Consider the following 21304-nt stretch of genomic DNA (forward strand, 5'->3'; position numbering starts at 1 on the left):
AGTCTGTGAGGAAGGAGGTTTCCCAGATCCAATCCCCAGGGACATGCTTGTTTTGTGTGTGTTTGCGTTTGTGTGTGGGGGGGGGGGGCATCACTGGTGACCAAGTGTGCCGTCTTGCCCGGGACAGTCCCTGTTTGTGCCTGTGGCTGCCACCCTTCACTCTCAGAAATGTCCTGATTTGGACGTGAGACTTCATTACCTCCCTGTTAACTAGTCCCTGGTTCCTGCACCCTGAGCCCCACTCTTCCAGGAGGCAGCGGTTTGATTTATCATCGCAGTGGGCTTGCCAGGCCTCGGCTTCCTGACTTTTCTGTAAAATGGGAACAGCCAGTGCGATTTCATAGAACTTTGAGAATTAAATAACATAAATATATCCTGTACTGATCTGGCTGTGTGCCACAGTGAGTGCCCAGGAAATAGATTTCAGGGGCACCTGGGTGGCTCAGTAGGTTGAGCCACGGAGTCTTGATTTTGGCTCAGGTCATGATCCCGGGGTCGCGGAATCCAGCCCAGCATCGGGCTTTGCATTGAGTGAGGAGCCTGCTTAGGATTCTCCCTCTCTCTCTCTCTCCTCTCCCCCTCCCTCTGCCCCTTTGCCCCACTTACACACTCTCTCTCAAGCGAAAACATTTTAAAGAAATAGATTTCAGTAACAAAACAGGAAAGCATCCCGACTTGACTTCAGGTGTCACTGATGTCCTAGTGACACCGTGTCATTACAAACAGAAAAGCAAACACACAAAACGGCCTGAAAGCTTTCACAGTTTTCTTCCGAGGGTTAAAAATAAAGATCTGGGCTGCCTTCCACGAGCGCGTGCTGCGCAAAGGGCCGCGGCGACTTAACAGCTTCGGCGGGTGGACGCCGGCTCTCCGCCCGCCGGGACGGTATCGGATCCTTGAGGCCACCCCAACAGCAAGTGCGTACTGAGATGGTCCCCAAGTTTCTTTAAGGGGAAACCGCGGCCCGGCGCTGGGAAGGGACTGGTCGAGGTCCCGGGAGGAGCAGGCAGGGAGGCGCTCACGGGCGGCCCCGCGCTGTGCATTTTCCGCGTCTTCCAGCAGAGGGGCGGGCGGCGGGCGCGGCGCCCCGTATAATAGCCGCTTTGATGCCGGCGGCCGGGCGGCGGGGCGGGAGGACCCGGGGGGGGGGGGGGGCGGGGGTGAGGCGGGTGGAGGGCGGGAGGGGTGTGTCCGGCCGCCCGCGCCATCCCTCCGCCCCTCGGTGCGGCCGCCACACGCCGCCGGAGCTCGGACCGGGCGCCAGTTGCCTCGTCGTCGTGCCTCGCCGCGGCCGCCCAGCCCGGAGCCGGCGGGAGGAGCCCCGTGCTCGCCATGTCGGTCGCGCTCGGCAACAGGTTCCAAGGTAGGCGCCGCGGTCCCCGCGCCCCTGCCCCGCCTCCCCCCCCCCCCCCCACCCGGCGCGGAGTCCACCGCCCGCCACCTGCGCGCGCGGAGCGCGCGGCGTGGTCCGCCGCGCGGGGCCCGGGGAGACCCACGCTTCCCGGGCCGCTTCTTTGTCTCCGGCAGGAGGGAAGGCGTTCGGCTTGCTCAAAGCCCGGCAGGAGAGGAGGCTGGCCGAGATCAACCGGGTAAGCGCGCGCCGCCAGGGCGGCCGGCGAGTTTCCCCCGAGTATCCCAGAGCCCCCCGGGGCCCGCCCCCGTCTGCGAGGCTGTGCCTGGAGCCGCCTCAACCCCCTCTCTCCTTCCTCTGGGCTTCCCCCAATTCCTTCCCTCGGCCCCTGCCCCTGTGCCTCCCGCCTCCAGGTAGGTCCCTCCCCCCCTCCTTCCTCCCTCCCTCCTCCTCCCGCGGCTCGGGTTGCAAGTCGTTACTCTTAGACTGGGGAGGTAGGGCCCGCCCAGGAGCTCCGGTGCCCCCCGGGCCGGGGCTCCCCGGAAGCCCGCCTGGGACCAGCTGCAAGGATGTGGCGCAGGAGGGACCCCCTTCTCTCCCCCCCTCCCCATGTGTCCCAGCTCAGAGAGGCGAGGTGGCACAGCAAATCCTTAGTCCACATGGGGCCGCTGTGAGAACCCGGGGGTCCAGGCTGCAGGCCAGTGCTCCGCCCCCGCCCCCACCCCACACCTCTTTCTCGCTCCAACTTTTTAGGGAAGCTTCGCCGAGAGGCTTGATGCTTTTCTCGTTGGCCCTGGTGGATTTCTATAAAGAAATCCTTCCTACTGTGGCTGGGCGCCCAATGGGCGCTCCGTAAACGTTTGCGGAACAAGCGCGTAAATCGTAGAAGATAAGGAAAAGTGTCAGGGCCTGCCTGGATTGGCCAAAGCTCAAGGGCAGCACCGTCCTAGCTTTGGGGTTCTGGGAGACCTGGGCTCAGGCCTGGCCTCCATCGCGGACCAGCTCTGTGGTGATCAGCAAAGGCTCTCAGGGCGGAGTGGGGGTCACCATGAGGACTGGCTGAGGCAAGGCGTGGAGGGTGCGTGGTCCCGCACCTGCCAGGAGGGAAGACGTCGTGGACGGTGCCAGAGTTGTTTCCCCGAGGCGGTCTCCCAGATTCACTCCTAACGGGCTCACCGAAACAAGACTAGCTATTCCCCCTGCCGGCTCCCTCAGCGGCTGGGCACCCAAGCCCAGCTCAGAGTCCCGACATGGGAAGCGGGTGAGTGTCATCGGGGTCCAGGCTGTGTGGAGGTGGGTCTAGGGGCTGCCTCTTGGGGGTAGTATTTCCTCTCGCTGGGGCTTGATTCCCTCCCTGATTCTTTTTGGAGGGCCTGGAACTAGGCAGCCTATCTGATTTCATTCCACTGGCTGTAGGAATCCCATGCGGGGCTCTGGGGACCCAGGGTCCCTCCAAGTAAACTCTGGGCTCCTCTTTGCCATCATTGCCCTGCCCCCCGGGTGCCATCTTGAGCACAGCTAAAAGGGAGACTGGACATCTGGCTGGGGCTCTCAGGGGTCCAAGCTGCTGGGCCACCTTCCAGTCTACTCCACAGCCAGCCCGCCCTTGGTCTTGGCTGCTCTTGCCCTCTGGACAGGAGCCTGGAACCCTGACCTCATACAGCCCCCTGGGCCACTCGGCCGGGCGGGTTCCAGGCTGGCTGAATCCACCCACAGCCAGCAGAACCCTGAGCCAGAGACAACTGGAGATGGGGGAGAAGTGATTACAGTCAGACAAACCAGAGGAGCTGAGAATGTGTGGGACTTTCCATGCCAGTCCCCAGGGTGGGGGGTGGGGTAAGCTACTGGGTTGTTTGGGGAGGTAGACTGGCTTGGCTCAGAAGGGAGTGGGGCTGTGGCTGTCAGGGGCTGATCTGGACAGTGCTGGGACCGGGGAAGGTGAGCAAGGAGGGTCCCCGTAACCACCTTGGCATCCCAAGGCCCAGAGAGGGCAGGCAGCTGGCTCAGGTCACACAGAAGCAGAACTAGCTTCCTTTACCTGCCCACATGCTATCCTGAGCCACGTCATGTGAAGCCAGGCTGCTGTTGGGCCGCTGGATCAAACCATAGGAAGGGGACTCCAGGATCAAACCAGAAGTTTGAGCTGCTTCCCACCCCAGGAGGTCAAGGCGACATGACCCCACAGTATGGAGTCATGAGTGGGGGTGAAGGGGTGGGCAGAGTGCTCGCTGGCTCTCTGACCTTGGGCCATCCGCGTGAGGTAGTGGTAGTTCATTGTCGTGATTTTTCAGGGAGATAATCTATGGAAAGCACACCGGAGAGCCGGCTGCTGTCATGATTGTTATCATCGGTTTGTTTGGCGCGTTAAGACGCGGGGAGGGGAAACCCAGGGGCAGGGTCTGTGACATGTCGCAGCCCCTGCTGGCTGCGCAGCTTGGGACAGACCCTTTCATCTGGTGGAACCTTAGTCTTCCCTGCCTGAAACTCAGGGAGCAGTGATCCCTGCTCTGTTCCGAGTCCCTAGGACAGTCAGTGGAGATGAGCAGACAGACAGAAGCTCTTTGCAGACTCTGAGGGAGTCGCTCTGTTTGAGGGTCTGAGTCCGCTCCACCCACGACCATGACCGCAGCAGAAGTTCCCTGGGGTGGGCGGATTCTAGAGGGCACCTTGGCAGTTCGGATTGCTTTGCTTTGGGGTATAGCTTCACTGCCCCATTGGAGCAGAGCTTCTGGGGGGCTGGCCCGAGCAGTTTCCCAGTGGCCCTGCGGAAGCAGGGACGCATAGAGGACGTAACTCCCTTGCTGCATGTGCTTAAGTACCTCCGGGGCCGCTGCCTGGGGCAGAGCCCAGCCTGGCTGGCAGTTCTGGGGGCTTCTCTGGGCCAACATCCCAGTTCCCTCTGGGGCCTTCCCCCCACCCCGGGCTGGGCCAGCTTCCAAGGGGTACCAGGGCAGCTCAGTCTTAGCGATTGCTGTTATAAGGGTCAGAAGTAAAAAACTGAAGGAGACTCGGGGGTACCTGGAGGTCCTGCGGGGCTGCATAGAAGTGCACTTGTTTTCTTCCTGGCTCTGCTTTAGTTTTCTTGATCATTTTCTGAGCACTTGGCACGTGCCAGGCAGTGTTCCAGGAGCACTTCAGGCAACATCTCGCTGCACACTCACTCTGATGCCATGAGCGTCTATTCCCATTTTACAGAAAACAAGACTGGGGGGCCGGGGGAGTGGGTGGGATGAGTCAACCGCCTGGGTTTAAACAGCATAGACTGAAGATAGCCCGTTCGTCTCTGCCACGCGTGTGCGCGAGTGCGCGTGCTTGTGGGCGCATTCTCTGCACTACTGAGGCGGGCGGGACCTGCCAGCACCTCCCACTCCCCCACCCCCCACCCCCACACATAGCTGACATTCCCTGTGCCTTGGAGGCATGGCAGGTGACCCCGGGCCAGCCAGGCCTGGCCTTATCTGGCAACGGGACAGGGTCTCTCCAGTTTCCCCACAGGGACAGAGAGAAGCGATGGGGCTGGATGGGTGCCCCTCAGAGTGCCCTTGTCCTTCCGACTGAGCAGGAGGAGTGCAGAGGGCAGCGAGGGCTGCATCGCGAACTGGCCAGAGGCCAGGATCTTTAGCTAATGACTTGGGTTGTGCCTTCGCTCCGTGCACAGTGCTGCACATACATCGTCTCAGTGACTCCTCCGGGCAGAGCGTTTGTTTACCCAGATGTGCAGCAAGGATCTATAAACATCCCCGGGGGACAGGGATTACTCAGGTTTTAGAGATGAGGACACGGAGGCTCAGCCAGGTGAAGTCACCTGCCCGAGGTCACCCGGCCAGCAAGTGGCAGAGCCGGCACTCTGACTCCAGACGGCACCCGTGGCCAGCCCGGGACGCTGTCCACCCGGTGGCCGTGGCCTAGCTGTGACACAGGCCGCTCCTGCTTAAGCGATAGGGATCTCTGGCTACCGTCCCGCCTTCCCCAGCCCTCCTGGGTCGAGTGAAGGGCACTTGGCATTCCCTATAGCATTTAGGGGCCTGATGGTTATTTCCAAACCTGGGTACCATCTGTACTGGGAAGAACTGGACACAGCAGGCTGGGTGTCTGTGCCCAGGGGTTATGTATCCCCAGCGACAGGGGACCTCTGAGACCTGACCAATGCCACCCTGTCCCTGCCCAGGCGAATGTGCCCAGCTGGCATCGCTGGGCACCCGTCTTTCTTGCTCCTCCTTAATATATTATAAGGGAGATGGTGATAAGCGGCCACGTGAGCCGCTGAGGATTCGGTGTCCCCGCAGGTACAGCCGGTCTCGACCTTGGCGTGGCCGTGTCACAGGAAGCCGGGGATAGAATTTCGGTAGGGTCTGCTTCATTTGTGAAGTCGGTGGGGTGTTTTTCTTCAGCTGCCCCGTCTGCTGCTGGCCAGGATGCAGCATCCGGGTGAGGCCCCAAAGCTACTGAGGGGAACATGAGCCTGCTGTCCTCGCGGGTGCACGTTACAGCCTCCTGCCACGCACCGGGCCGGCCTGGCCCTTTAAGAGCCCGTGGGTTGCGTCAGAAGCATCTCGGCCCGGCCCAGTATGGTGCTGCCTGTCCCTGGGGGTTTCGCCCAGGGTTTCAACCACCAGCTCCTTGGATGGCCTCCCAGATGGTGATATCTGCCCGCCCCAAAATTCTGCTGCGGCTGATACATAAAGACAAGCCTGGAGGGCCAGGAGAAAGTATCCGGGAGCGGGTGCTAGAGGTACCAGCCCAGAAAGAGAGTTAAGTAGGGGGTGGGGGCGGGGCAGACAGGTGGCAGGGATCTAGAAGCCCGGACGCGGCGGGGGCTGCCAACCTCTGCTGGTTTTGGATATTCTCCCTTCCGGGCATGAGTATGCAGATGGGAATCCCAGGGATGGGTGGTAGGTTCTGATGGGCATCAGAGGTTGTAGACGACCGCGAGGCAGCAGTGAGCAGGTGTGGCTGTGGGCGCCGTCCCCTGGGGCCGAGATGGGAGCACTCTGTCCCGTGTGGATGGCCCATCCCTGCCGGGTCAGCCGGGTGTCCAGGGACAAATAGGGATGGCCAGAGGGTCAAGGCTTACCAGGAGGACTCCGTGGCACAATGTGGGACAGAGAGCTGTGGGTAGGTCTCTGCTTTTCCCCTTTTCACACCTAATCTCTTGGTGTGGCTTGAGTTTGGGCGACCCAAACACATAACTGTTAACACTTACATGTAGGAGTCCGGGCTCTTCCTATGCACTCAGCTCTTTTTTTTTTTTTTTTTTTCAGTGTTTTTTTTTTTTTAATTTTTATTTTATTTTTGAGACAGAGAGCATGATTTTTATTTTATTTTTGAGACAGAGAGAGAGAGAGCATGAGCAGGGGAGGGGCAGAGAGAGAGGGGGAGACACAGAATCCAAAGCAGGCCCCAGGCTCCAAGCTGTCAGCCCAGAGCCCGACGCGGGGCTCGAACTCATGGAGTGTGAGATCATGACCTGAGCTGAAGTCGGATGCTTAACCGACTGAACCACCCAGGCGCCCCTGCAGTCAGGTCTTTTAATCCTTATGCCGACCCACTGTGGGGGGGGGGGGGGCGGGGTTCTATCATTATGATTACATTTTACAGATGAGGAAACTGAGGCCCAGAGTAGTAAAGCAAGTTGCCCAGGGCCACAGAGCTAAGAAGTGCTGAAGCTGGGATTTGAGCCCAGTCAACCTGATCCCACCTCCCTTCCTGTGACTTCTGCCCTGCACACCCCACACCTAGGAGCGTTTATGTGGGTCCCCCGGCCATTGTGGCTTGAGGCAAGACCCTTTCCCTTCTGGGGCCTCAGTTTCCCCAGCCGTTGAACGAAGAGAACTGGCTGGATGCTCTGAGGAGTCCCTTACAGGTTCTATGCCTCTGTGGTTGTTTTAACAATCCTGCCGCCTTCCTGGGCCTTGCCCGTGGACACTCTGGTTTGAGGCGTGACCGTCTGGCTGGCAGCTTCCTAGTTTTGACCCCACGCTCCTGCCTACTTGCGGTTTCTGACTCTTTGCCGGGGATTGACCGGGCCACCTTTTCATTCCAAGCCCCCTGCACCCCTTATGCCTGGAGGTCCTGACAGCACTGTGTGCAGCTGGATAAACTTGTCGTTTGGGACAGTGGGTCGGAGTGGGAGAGGGTGCCGGGGGTGGAGTAATGCATCCATCCACCCTCCTTGTCCCCCTCGAGGGCTATAGGATGGTTCCCTGGCCTCCAGAATAACCTCCTGCAGCTGCCCAAGAGGAAAGGTAACGCTCAGTATTGACTTTCTTTGCCCAGAAGCCTGTGGCCAGGACACCCTCTTCTTGTTTGGGGCAAGGAGGGAGCTGGGCTGGTGAAGGGAGGCAGACAGACTTTGCTCGAGTTGTTAAAACTTTGTAACCTTGAGCAACCTCCCTGGGCCTCAGTTATCCGATCTATCCAATGGGAATACCCGGAAAAGGGAAAGAGAAGCCAACCACAGCCAGCCTAAGTCGGTGGGAAGGGGGTTTGCCTCCTAATCTATTTAATAGCTGATGATGGTCTGGATGATGAGCTGCGGGGGTTAGAAGTAGATTGTGCGGATATAAATATTAGAAGATCGCAAGAATAAACAGCTAACATTTATTTAGTAATTACTAGGTGCCAGGCACTGTATGAGCACTTTACATGTATTTATGCTTTCTTACTGCAACCCCTCGGGACAAGCCTGCGAGATCTTTTTCTCCTTCCTCCAGATGAAGAAACCACAGCACAGACGAATGAAGTAATTTTCACACAGCTACTAAGTGATTCGATCCCAGGCATTCTGGCTCCAGCCTGCCGTCTGTTTCTCCTTTTGCTTTTGTTCTAAACATCTGCGGTGGCTTCTGTCTCTTTCTCCTCTGTCTGGGGATCCAGAGTCAGGGCAGCGGGGGGGTGGCGGGGGGTGGTCCTGGAGTGTGGACACATAGGGTGCCTGCCCACCGGACATGGCTGTGCCCCGAGGCTGGACAAGGATACAGGGGGAGGACGCCTGGAGGTGGGGAGGCTGTGGGCTGCGCATGAACAGGAACCAAGAATCCAAAGCTTGGAGCTGGGGTGGGAGCCGGCAGGCCCGCCCCTGGGACTCCCGCTTCTGCTGCCCACCTGCCTCCTCCCTGGCACCCTGCCGAAGGCATGGTCCTCCCAGCTGCCCCAAGCCCGGGTTCAGCAAAGGCTGCCCGCCCACGCGTGAGCGGGTCAGCTGCCTGTCCCAGCCCTGGCCACTCTGTGGCTCAGGGCACTTGTCATTTTTGGCTCTAAGGAAACGTGTAATTCTAATCCCTGAGCCCCTCCAGTCTTGTATCACACGCATACGCCTTTGCAAAGCTGCTCTGCCAAGTGGAGAAAGTGATTCTGGGCTAAATGCCAGGCCTCTCCATTCATTCAACAGATGTTTCCTAAGCACCTACTATATGCTGGGCACTGCCGTGTGTGAGGCTTCTGTGGGGCATGAGACAGTAAAGACGTCCTCCTGGAACCTCTGGCCAAAGGCTTGCCTCCTCCCGGCGTCTTTCCAACACCCGCTTTCTCGGGTCACTTTGATTCCTCAGCTCAGCAGGGAAAGAGCCCAGACAGCCCCCACTGTGGACTTGAATCCCAGCTCGGGCACTTGCCAGCCGTGCTGCTTTGCGCAAGTTATTTGTCCTCGCTGGGTCTCCATTCTCTCAGCCCGCAAAAATTTACTGGGCACCTGTTCTGTGGTAGGGGGAGACGGACAACAGACAGCACCCTTAATAAGCGCTACGTTGTAAGTTGTGTTAGGAGGCGGTTCCTCCCGTGGGATAGGAGGGATGTGCGGGAAGAAAGCGGGTGGAGAGTGGAGGCTGACGACCGCAGGGGACAGGATGGATGGGATTTGCCTCCTGGAGAAGGCGAAAGCTGGGCAAATGGGTGAAGACGGTGAGGGAGAGAGCCATGCAGATGTGGGCGGACGAGCGCTGCAGACAGGGGGCACAGCTGGAGCTACGGTTCCCAAGGTGGGAGCGAGCCTGGCATGGGGGAGGCACTCGCTCTAGTGGGGGGGGGAGGTGGAGGGGGGACGGAGAACCAGTTGGACAGCCTGTCACGTGGTCATAAGCACTAAGGAGAAAACTGACTCTATCACCGAGACGATACTCTGGACGCCCAGAGCTGCTGCACCTGCCAGCTCCGGGTCCGGCCCCGTGAACGAGAATCGCTCCCTGCTGGTCCTGGGTTCGTCTGTGTGCGATTTGTCTCCAAGACCAGGGACCGTGTCCGAGCCTTGAGCCCAGTTTGCCTGGATCCCTAGAGGGGGTTGGTACATGATACGGACAGGCTCTGGCTGGCGCAGGATTTCTGGTCAACCAGAATGTGGGAGCGGGGAGGGCCCCCAGGTCTCTCGCCAGGGGCTCCCGGATGTTGGGCGTTGCCCGTGCCCTTCTGCCTCCCCACGAGGGTTTTCCAGTTCCTGAAATGGTAAAGCGGAGGGAACACGGGGGCCAGGCAGTGAACCGAACGTCAGCTAAATGGCTTCCATTTAAAAATTCTGAGATTATGAACTTCCTACTTTTACGAAATGTCCTTTGCTGAAGTCACGGCAACAGTCAGTGGTGATTGTTTAAAGTCTCTACTTGGCAAAATAAAACCTTGGCAGGTCTATATTCGCACCTCCCCTTATTTTTAACTTTTTTTTGGGAAATGTTTTCTTCTGCGTTATCCCCAAGTCTGGGAACCACGGACCTATTTGTCCCTCTGCTGTGCAGATAATAGGACCTGTGACCCTGGGAGGTGCCTGGTGTGTTCAGGGTCACAGACAAGAGGTAATTGTCCTACTTTTGGGCAGAGAATGGGACTGGGGAAAAGAGCAGTGGAAAAGAGCTAGGAGAGGGAGCCAAGAGGAAGGGAAGTCCTGGACCGAGCCAGCCGGGGGTGGGGGGGGGGGGGAGCCTCCCAGGCTGCAAGAGACAGTCATAGCTCCAGCTAAGTGGGGGCAAGACCATGCGTGGCACATGGTACCGAGGTCCGATGTGAAGCTGTGGCCACGCCATACCAGGGGCCCTGGGGTTGCCCTCTGTGAGGCTGCTGGAGGCAGAGACAGACCCTGGGGTCCAACAGACTCAGGTTCCAAACCAAACCTGCAGGGACTTCAGACATGTGATTTAACCTCTCTGGCCCTGCTGTTCCCACCTCAGTGAGATAGCACAGTGCCTGCCCAAAGCAGAAATCCTGCATCAGCCAGAGCCCGTTCAGGGATCTGGATCCAAGCAAATTGAGCTCAAGGGGTAGGACAGCCCCCAGAACCAACAAGGGGAGCCGCACTGGCAGGTGGGTGTCTCCTTCCCTGTCAAAGGGGGCTGAGTTAATTTGGAGGAACTTGAACCCTGGAAGGGATCATATTCTGCCTCGTGCTTAGATATACTTGTTGCCTGAGCCCTGACGTACAAGCACAGACTTTGTCATCAGTTAGTGGGGCATGACAGCGGGAATTTAGAAACAGATTGAGTGATTGATCTAGATAATATTTAACGTGATTTTATTTATTAAGTTTATTTATTTATTCTGAGAAAGAGAGTGAGGGAGGGAGGGAACGAGTGGGGGAGGGACAGAGAGAGAGAGGGACAGAGGATCCAAAGCCGGCTCTCTGCTGACAGCAGGGAGCCTGATGCGGGGCTTAAACTCATAAACCGCGAGATCATGACCTGAGCCAAAGTTGGATGCTTAGCCCACTGAGCCACCCCGGCGTCCCATTTAACGTCATTTTAAGCATGAGCTTCCTGTAATTTAACGATAAGGACCTTATTTCCTTGGTCTCACCTGCTCTCTTGGTGGCCCCTTAAATGAGTGGAGGTCCCCTGCCCGTGTTCGGTCTGCTCAGTAATGAGGAAAGCGGTGGCCAGAGACAAGAGGGGATTTGCAGAATCTGGTGCTAGGATGGGAACGTGGCCTCCGCTTTCCCAGAGGACAGGAGTATTTCCCTGAATGCAGGCTCCAGGGCTGCCTGAAGATCGGCAACAAGGCAAGTAAGCTACCTGGCCAAACAGGTACTTACTAATTTGTAGTGTTTTGTTTTTTTTTTTAATTTTTTTTTTAACGTTTATTTATTTTTGAGACAGAGAGAGGCAGAGCATGAACGGGGGAGGGTCAGAGAGAGGGAGACACAGAATCGGAAGCAGGCTCCAGGCTCTGGGCCGTCATCAGCCCAGAGCCTGACGCGGGGCTCGAACTCACGGACCGTGAGATTGTGACCTGAGCTGAAGTCGGACGCTTAACCGACTGAGCCACCCAGGCGCCCCTGTAGTGTTTTGTTTTAAAGCCAGTTGAATGCCTGCCATCCGCCCATCTTTGGGTGTTGGGATGAAGGATGCAGGCTGTTCATGAGATGAAATTAACTTGAAGCTCTGGCTGTGTGCGCCTCAGTTTCCTCATCTGTAAAATGGGAGCGATAATAGTAACTAACTTTTGGACCCACTGGGAGATCCCAAGAGATCGTGCAGGTTGGTGTTTCCTTCTGGAGGCTGATGTTAGTGTCCCCCACCCACCCCCCCACAGGCCCCTCCCCCCACCTGGTTCTGAAAGGCATCATTTGAGGGGACGGTAGCCCTGTTTTACAGGTGAGAGGGTAAGTGACTTCCCAAGGCTAGAGCAGAGGCTAATCATACAAGAGTTGCTGTTTATTGAGCACTTGCTGTCTTCCCAGAGTCATACATACACGCTCCTTGGCGGCTCTTAACAAACTGGAGGAGTAGCTATGATAATTCTACCCATTTGTCAGATAAAGCAATCGAGAGGCAGACAGGAATTCATATGCTGGGGTCACATCCCTAAGGAGTTAATGCTAGAACCAGGCAGCTTGCCTCTGGGGCTCGTGGCTCCGTGGACCTTGGAGCTGGGGTGCCCTGCTGGGGCAGGCCCAGTTCCCCACACTGGTAATTCGGAGGCTGACTGAAGGTATTTAGGGCAGGCCCTCCGGGCGGCACCCCGGGCTGCTGAGCATACTTCCTGCCCACGGCGTGGACTGCAGATCTGTCTCTGAGGGGTTGACAGGAGGCCAGGGCAAACACTGGGGCCTCCTGCCCTGCCTGGCCAAGCCCGGCCACCTGGCATGGGAGCAGGCACCAGGGCGATGGGCCTACGTGTCAGTGAGCTCTGCCCATTGACCCCGCGCTCAGCACTGTTCTTTTGCCTTTCAAGGAGTTTCTGTGTGACCAGAAGTACAGTGATGAAGAGAACCTGGTGGAAAAGCTCGCGGCCTTCAAAGGTAAGCTGGGGCTGTCTGCCCCACCCTCCCTGACAGAGCTGGGCTGGCCCCTGGCACGTAGGATTCCTTACCCCGCAGAGCCAGGCTGAGCCCCCGTTTCTTCCAGAACGCCCCCTTCCCAGAGGGCCGTGAGGTGGGGGGCGTGGGCGCGGGCACGGGCCCCTCCACCTGTCTCCACGCCACCCCAGGCCCCCCCACCCTCGGCCGCGGGCCCAGCCTGGCCCCTCTCCCCCTCCAGCTGCCCGGCAGGCAGGGCTCAGGCTGGCTCCCGTCCGCTGCTGTCCAGGCCCTGCTTGCTCCCGGGGCCCCAGCACACAATCAGCTCTTTGTAGCAGCCCTTGCCTTTCCCCTCCGCGGGGGAGCGGCTCGGGAGCCCCTGCGCAGAATGGACGTTTGTGTCGCCACAGTGGGGCAGGGGGCAGAGTTTCTGCCCATTGAATCCCAGCAGCACGGGATGAAAAGAAAACAGGGCCTGGGAGCCCGCGCGGGGAGGGGGCGGCATAAAGGTCCCTCTGTTCCGGGCCCTGGCGCTTGGTTCCCGGCCAGCGGCTCGAAAGGAGAGGAGCCGTGCACATAAGGAGCGGGACGGTCCCACCTTTCCTGCCTGGGAGATGCACCGGGTGTGCAGGGAGCCCTGGCCGCTGGAGGACCTCGGCGGATATCCTCGAGGCCGCCTTCCCCCTACACCCCCCCCCCAGCCCCCGAAGTCTTGGCAGTGTGGGCATCCTCCCTGCTCTGAGGCCAAGAGCCTGCCAAGTGCCCCTCAGGCTGCCCACAGCTTAGTTGTCCTGAGGCAGGACACTGATGGCGAAGCATTTGTTGAACGTTGTTGACCTTGGGGGAAGCGCTTGGAATGCTGTGTTGGGAGCTCCCCCCAACTCATCCCAATTCTGCCAGGAGGGAGACGGGTGTGAGCTTGAACTTACAGATGAAGAAACTCGGGCTCAGAGAGGTGGGCTTGCTTGCGTGGGGTCACACGGCCCACCGACGGTTTGTCTCCTTCCAGAGCCCCTGCTCTGAACCATTATGCAACGGGGCTCCTAACATTAACAAAAAGAAAAGCTAGGACAAAGACACACCCTGTCCCGCCGCCCGAAAGAGAGCCACGCAAAGGAGGAGCAGTCCATTCCCTTCTGTCTGGGTACCAGGGAGGTGGCTCTGGGAGGAGGGACAGAAGTCTCCTCTCCTTGTCTTCCTTGGGATGGAGGGTTGGGTCCATCAGGGCAGAGTGGGACCGCAGGAACTTACCTTGGAAGCAAAGGGGCTGTGAAGGTTTTCAAATCATTCACTCATTTGACCTCCAAATGAGCCCCTACTACGTGCCAGGGCCCCTGCAGGCCTGGGGCTACAATGGGGAATACACAGAGAGCCCTGCCCAAGGGAGAGGCTAGCGGGGGAGGGTATGGCAAAGAGAAAGGCAAAGCAGGGCGCGCAGATGGTGGTAGGTGCTTTGTGGGGGTGGCAGGGACCAGACCGAAAGGCTGGGGAGCCCTGAGAATAGCTGGGAGGAACATTCAGGCCAGCATGTCCCAGCAGGAGCGGGGTGGGGGGGGGGGGGGCGGGGGGGGGGATGGGCCAGAGGCAGCAGGGCCAGTGGGAGTGGAGCAGAGGTGAGGGAGGAAGAGGCAGCCCAAGAGGCTGGAGGGCAGGCGCTCATGAAGGTCACGGGGACCTTCCAGGAAGACCTTGGGCTTCCCATGCTGGCTGTTCAGTGCAAAATAGACCTTGAGGGCCCTGCAGTTTTGTGGCGGGGGTGACCTGCCCAGGGCCACACGCTGCCCTCGTTAGAAGATACCAGGCTCATTGCCCTGCATATTCTCCCTTACTGTTGGGGGTTCCCGGGACCTCTTGATCAGGGAGGCGTCACTCAAGGTCTATAGGGGGGGTTTAGGGGAGGGTCTGTGTACCCCGAGACCCTGTGTGTGCCACTTTGGGTCAAGGGCAGATCTATGGCGTTTCTCTTGGGAGAGCATCAGATTCTCAGTGGTGCCTACAGCCCCCCAGAAGGTTCAGAACCACAGGGACTCCTTAAATCTGACTGCCCATCAGAATCACCTGAGACACTCTAAAACCATACTAATTCCTGCCCCCTTCCCACCCTTTCCCAAACCCACTGAATCTGTATCTCAGGGCCTGGGAACCTATTCTATTCTAGTCACTGTTGCCAATGTGATTCAGATGCAGCCAGCGCAGGCTGGGGAGGGGGGGACCGGGGAGGAAGCAGCTGCCCCCTCAGCAGAGGGTCAGAGTGGCCCCCAGCACCTTTCTCCATGGCGCCTGTGGGAGAGGGGTGTGGGCAGGGCGAGCTCTCTCTCCAGAAACAATGGCTAAGATGACAGGACTCACGTCAAGACCCCCGAGGAGGATGGTGTGGGCTCCCTCAGGGGAGCCCCTGGGACCCTCCAGGGGGGTGACCCTGATTCTGAGCTAATGCCGGGTTTTGCTCTGTGATTTCCAGAGAAGTACATGGAGTTTGACCTGAACAATGAGGGCGAGATTGGTAAGTGAGGCCTCGGGTGTGCTGGGGGAGGGGGGGTGTTCGGTGGGTGGGGGGTGTGGGGTCCAGAGAGCCCCACTGACCCACTTGTGTGCGTGAGGGGCACACACGGAAACTTCCCTGTGGGCCAGGCCAACAAGCTGGTCTTACTTCTACCCTGGACCCACTGCCCCCAGACTCCTCTCCTCTCTGCTTCCCTCCCGCCCACATCCCTGCTCACACCTCAGGCTCCCATGCCAGGGGCTGGGGGGACCCAGGGTAGAGGGTTTCACGCCTGCCCGGGGCTGGAGATGCTTAGGCTGTTGACGCCCTGGTCCAGGGGGCTGGCAGTTCCTTCGTCCTTGCCTTTGTATACTGTCCTGCCTTTGACATCGTGCTTCTGTGTGCCTTGCTTCCTGTCTTCCAGCAGACCCTTACTGTATCGTGTGGTCCAGGTGTGGGGGGTGACAAACGCCTGTCCCGTGGCACTCAGGTTCAAGACCGTATCTTGACCATCGCTAGGAATGCTATGACCTGGTCAAGGCCGGCTGAATTATCCCCATTTTACAGATGAGGAAACTGAGGCCCAGCAGGGTAACTGACTTGCTTGGGGCACGGGATGGTTAAGTGGCAGGCCCAGGGTCCAGATCCCAGCCTTTGTTTCTCAAACGGGCTTCCCGCCTCTGTTTTGCCCTGAGCTCAGTGCTGCTGCTGTTGCCAGTGTTTCTACCCCTCCTCTGTCTTGTCTCCTTCTCCTTTTAAAATATTAAGAACAATTTTTTTTTTAATGTTTATTAATTTTGGAAGGGGAGAGAGACAGAGCGTGAGCGGGGGAGGGGCAGAGAGAGAGAGGGAGACCCAGAATCCGAAGCACGCTCCAGGCTCCGAGCTGTCAGCACAGAGCCCGACCCGGGGCTCAAACCCACGAGCTGTGAGATCATGACCTGAGCCGAAGTCGGACGCTCAGCAGGCGCCCCTCCTTTTTAAATATTTGTATCTTTTATTTTTCTTTAGAAAAAAAAAAAATTGGTGGCGGGGGAGGCGGAGTCGGTTAAGTGTCTGACTCTTGGTTTGGGCTCAGGTCATGATCTCACCGTTTGTGAGACTGAGTCCCGCATCAGGCTCTGCGGCTGACAGTGCCAAGCCCGCTTGAGACTCTCTCTCTCCTACTCTCTCTCTCTGTCCCTCCCCCGCTCACGCTCTCTCTCAAAATAAACTTAAAAAAATTAGGGTTATCAAATTAATGCATTTTCATGATAAAGAAAATTTAGAAAACATAGTAACGCACAAAGACAAAAATGTCACCTACAATCCTACCTCCCAGAATATAAACTTTTTGGTTTACATCCTCCCATCCTCAGTTGTAATCACAAATGCTATTTTATACCATTTTAGAGTCTGATTTTTTTCAAAGAATAATATAGTGTGGGTATTTTGACATATGATTAACTTTTCTTTTGAAATTATAATTAATGGGTGCATAATATTTTGTTGCAGGGAAGGCCTATAATTTATTCAGCCAATGCCTCAGTATTGCCCATGTAGACAATTTCTAATTTTAAGCACTTTTTAAAAAAATGTTTATTTACTTTTGAGAGAGAGAGACATAAAGCCCAAGTGAGGGAGGGGCAGAGAGAGAGGGAGGGAGACTCAGAGCCCGACCCAGGGGTCAAACCCATGAACCAGGGGATCGTGACCTGGGCTGAAATAAGATGCCTTTTTTTTTCTTTAATGTCTTATTTATTTTTGAGAGAGAGAGTGTGTGAGCAGGGGAGGGGCAGAGAGAGAGGTAGACACAGAGTCTGAAGCAGGCTCCAGGCTCCAAGCTGTCAGCACAGAGCCCGATGCGGGACTCGAACCTACGAACCGTGAGATCATGACCGGAGCCAAAGTGGGACACTTCACCGACTGAGCTACCCAGGCGCCCCCAATTTTGACTACTTTTAATCATCCTGTGAAGAGCATCTTTGTGCATGAATCTTTGTCCACATCGCCGATTATTTCTTTAGAGTAAATCTCAGGAATTAGACATTCTGGGTCAAAGGCTTTTGAAGCATCTTGCCAAATTGCCTTCCAGAAAGATCTTGCCAATTCAGAGTCTGGCCAGCAGCATGGGGGAGACCTTTCACTTTTCCCCGCAGAGTGCTGCCCAGTTTTCTTTGAAATGCCCTGGACATCCTGGCACCTAGGGGTCTGGCATCTGTCCTGCCCACCCTGCTCTCGGGTGAGCTGGCGAACCACTCCCCTGGCCCTCAAGTGGGGCCCCCTGCCCCACTTCTGTGCCACCAGCCTTTGCCAACCCATTGTTCACAAAACAATATGAAGGAAATTGCCTAAGACCTTGGGAGCCGGAAGGTCAGGGGCAGCAATTCTGCAGAGAGTAGTGACTTTTTGGTGCCTCCCTTGTTTTTCTTGAATTTTATTCTTTTGTTGGTTTTCCTGCTCTGCAGGATATTTTTGGCATCCTCTCCCTGCCAGCGAGGCGGAACCCTAGGACCTCTGGGTGGGAGTGGCAGGTAGAGAGAAGCTGCCACCGGGCCCCTGGCAGAGTGACTTTCCATGCCTGGGGTCAAGTCAACTCCCTGACCCCACCTTGCGGGGCAGTGACTTCCTGGGTAGCAGGAGCGGCGGGCGACAGCTCACCCTCACCTCGGGGGTCCGCGGACGTGACAGAATAAAGAATCTGTTACCGAACACCTGCTTTGTGCCGGATACTGCTCGCACGTCGTCCTTCCAAATGATCCCATCAACCCATTTTGCCACTTACGGGAGCAGAGTTTCAGAGAGGTTGAGTAGTTTGCCCCAGGTCCCACAGCCAGGAAGAGCAGAGGTGGATTCCAACCCAAGTCTGTTGGATTCTAGATGCCCATGTCCCTAACCGCTAGTCTATACTGTCTCCAAAGAGAGCAGGGAGGGCATGACGGGCTCATTCACCCCAGAAGAGAAAGGCATGTCTCCAGGGAGGGGCTGTCCTGCTGGGCTCCTTCGAGTGGGTGCGGGGTGGGGCCGGCAGGGGGGTGGGGGGAGCTTTGCCAGCTTCCTCGCTTGGCCCACAGCCTGTCTCCACTTAACGGATCTGCCTTTTCCTCCGGCAGACCTGATGTCTTTAAAGAGGATGATGGAGAAGCTCGGGGTCCCCAAGACCCACCTGGAGATGAAAAAGATGATCTCAGAGGTGACAGGTGGGGTCAGCGACACCATCTCCTACCGTGACTTCGTGAACATGATGTTGGGGAAGCGGTCGGCTGTGCTCAAGCTGTGAGTACCGCCCGCCTCTCCTGGGGCCCCTGAAGTCAAAGTCACTGTTGCGCGGAGAGAATTCCTTGGGTGGTGTACTGGACCAGGTTCTTAATTTCTCTGAACCCGATTTCCTTACGTGTCAAACGGTCACATTAACGTGTACCTTGCAGGCAGAGTTCGCCTGTAGCAGAACTTCCTGTAGAGTCAGCACTCAGTAAGCAGCAACCGTGGTGGTGATGGCAGTGATAAATCTACTGGGAAACCTCCTGAGCCTCAGTTTCCTCATTTGTAAAGTGATTCTACTACCCTACGGGGTTGTTGAGAGCATCATAGAGTTAACAACCGGCTCCCAAGGGAGGCGGGGTTCAAATGTCGATGGTGTGGGTTACTCGCTCCCGAACTGCCCCTGGGCAAATCCCCTTAGATCCCCAAGTCTGGTTTCTTCCTTTGTAAGAGAGAGAGGATAATAAGTGCCTTGTGTCAAGTGTCGTCCTGAGGGCTGATGAGATAACACATACGAAGCCTCCAGCCCGGTACTGGCTGATGGCAACCACCTAGCATGTGGTGGCCCAAATCACACGTCACAGGTTCTGCCCAGCGCACAGAAGCACAACAGACAGATTCCCTGGGGAGTCTCTTGCCTTGAACGTACAAATGAAAATATACCAAGCTCTTTGGTCATGAAGGGGGAGGTTGAGGCCCAGGGAGGCCGAAGGACTGCTCATGAGCCCACGGGTCAGGCCGCAGAGCTTTAAGTGTGGGGTGGGGTGGGGCAAGAGGTGTGGTGGGACAACCATCAAGGTTAGACCGCGGTGCACCTGCGAGGCCAGATGGCAGCCAGCAGGAGGCCTGATGTTTTTGGAAAACCCCTAAGATTTAGTGCATTTACTGCGTGTCGGGTACTGGTCTACCCAGTGACTCCGTAGACTTATCATGTATTAATTTAGCAAATATTTGCTGAGCACCAGCTATGTACTAAGGATTATTCTAGGCGCTGGGGACCGATGAATTGCTGGGCTCGTGGAGCTTCATTCTAATGACAAGAGACAGACAAACACAAAATCAAAACCCCGAAAAAGCTGAAACGCCAGATTGCAATGGCGTAGTACAAAGAAAAATAAAGTGGGCGAAGAGGAACAGAGATGGATGGGATGGTGGACAGGGAGGATCTCATTGGGAAGACAGCTTTTGACCAGAGTCCTGAAGGAGGGAGATGTGAAGAGATGAGCCATGTGAAGATCTGAGGAAAAGCATTCCCGGCAGAGGAAACAGCAAGTGCAAGGGTCCTGAGGCAGAACTGTGCTTGTGGGCTTGAAGGAAAAGCATGGAGGCTAGTGTGTCTGGCCATCAGTGAGCGCAGTGAGTGAAGATGAGTTTGCAGAGACGGGCAGGGCCAGGTGGCACGGGACCTTGTAGGTCACGGTCCCACTTAGCACTTGGCACTAATGTGGAGGGATGCCACTGGATGACTTTAAGCTAGGGGCTGACTTTTTTTTTTAAATATTTATTTATTTATTTATTTATTTATTTATTTATTTAGAGAGAAAAAGCATGAGTGGGGGAGGGGCAGAGAGAGAGGGAGAGAGAGAATCCCAAGCAGGCCCCACACTCAGCACCCAGCCGGATGCAGGTTTCGATCCTGCGACCTCAAGATCACGACCGGAGCTAATGTCAAGAGTCAGACGCTTAACTGACTGAGCCACCCGGGCACCTTGGGGCTGACTTTTAAAAGCCTCTGTCTGCGGTAGGGGTGAGAGTGGCCGCAGGGAGACTGTGCAGGCACGAGATGAGGCCACTCAGCCTGGAGAGGGTACAGAGGAGGTAGGCAGAAACCGTTGGAATCGGGAATGATTTGGGAGACAGAACTAGAAGATTTGCTTCCATGCCCAGATATGGGATGTGTATAGGCTAACAAGGAGTCAGACGATTCTGATCTCGCTGGGGTCTGAGTCACCGAGTGACGTGGCTGTTTGCTTTAGGGGCAGCGCAGGTGGGGAAGGCAGGAATTGAGAGTTGAGTTTTGAGGGGCGCCTGGGTGGCTCAGTCGGCTGAGCGGCCGACTTTGGCTCAGGTCACGATCTCGTGCTTTGTGAGTTCGAGCTCAGCGTCGAACCGTGAGATCATGACCTGAGCCAAAGTCGGCCGCTTAACCAACTGAGCCACTCAGGTGCCCCTCCTAGATGTTACCCCTGAAGGCTTGGGAGGTTCTTGAACACCTGAAGGGGCTTTGAGCAGAGCCACGGCCCAGCCTAGCTCTGCCTCCTCCCGGGAGCGTGTTTAGGGGAAGACGCATGGCTTAGAATACAGAGTTCTCTGCACTTTGGTTTTCTCTTCTGCGAAAAAGGGGCTAGCCACCCCTTCCACACAGAGAAGATCCCATGGAGAATGGGTGCAAGGGCATTCTGTTGGGGACCCTACAGACCCGAGGGCGGGGATGATCTTTCCCCCGATGAGGGAAGGAATCCTAATCCTGTTTGGTATTTTTTTCTCCATCTTCCAAACCAGAGTCATGATGTTTGAAGGAAAAGCCAACGAGAGCAGCCCCAAGCCAGTTGGTCCCCCTCCAGAGAGAGACATTGCCAGCCTGCCCTGAGGACCCCCGTCTGGACCTGCCCCCATTCCTCCCCCCTAATCTTGCGGCCCTTCTTGACTCATTGTGATTTGTCTTCTTTGTTTTGTTTGGTCTTTGTGCGTTTGTTTATTTTTTTAATCAGCAGAACCGGTGATCACTTTGTAAAGCACAAATTATCTGCCTTCAAGGGGCTCTGGGTCGGGGAGTTCTGAGCCTTGGTACCCTCCCTCTGTTCTTCCCTCCTCCCCCCTTCCCTGTGCAGAAGGGCTGACATCAAACCAAAAACTGGAGGGGGCAGGGCCAGGACGGGGAGCCTGGAAGGCTGTGGTCCTCATGTTTGGAGCCGGCACAGTCCGTCCTTCCAGGGTCTTGGAGCTAAGTCCAGGCTTGCTGACCTGGCCCTGGTGAGGACCACAGCCCACTCTCGGAAGGCCCTGGAGCAGGTTT

General features: G+C 56.9%; 1 protein-coding gene across 3 annotated transcripts; it reads left to right on the top strand.

Moving 5' to 3' along the window:
• Nucleotides 1-1216: 1216 nt before the first annotated feature.
• On the top strand, nucleotides 1217-21026 carry AIF1L (allograft inflammatory factor 1 like). 3 transcript variants are annotated; one of them, XM_045468594.1, is made up of 6 exons: nucleotides 1217-1363; nucleotides 1528-1589; nucleotides 12503-12569; nucleotides 15028-15069; nucleotides 18141-18303; nucleotides 20791-21026. In XM_045468594.1, the coding sequence occupies exons 1-6, from the start codon at nucleotides 1333-1335 to the stop codon at nucleotides 20876-20878; spliced, it is 453 nt and encodes a 150-aa protein (XP_045324550.1). In that variant the 5' UTR covers nucleotides 1217-1332; the 3' UTR covers nucleotides 20879-21026. The 3 variants fall into 3 exon arrangements, with proteins under 3 accessions (XP_045324550.1, XP_045324552.1, XP_045324551.1); XM_045468596.1 differs by lacking the exons at nucleotides 1217-1363; nucleotides 1528-1589 and adding an exon at nucleotides 2589-2612; XM_045468595.1 differs by lacking the exons at nucleotides 1217-1363; nucleotides 1528-1589 and adding an exon at nucleotides 9076-9098.
• The last annotated feature ends 278 nt before the right edge of the window (nucleotides 21027-21304 follow it).

The sequence above is a fragment of the Leopardus geoffroyi genome, chromosome D4 (genome assembly GCF_018350155.1).
Source record: "Leopardus geoffroyi isolate Oge1 chromosome D4, O.geoffroyi_Oge1_pat1.0, whole genome shotgun sequence".
Taxonomy (NCBI): Eukaryota; Metazoa; Chordata; class Mammalia; order Carnivora; family Felidae; genus Leopardus; species Leopardus geoffroyi.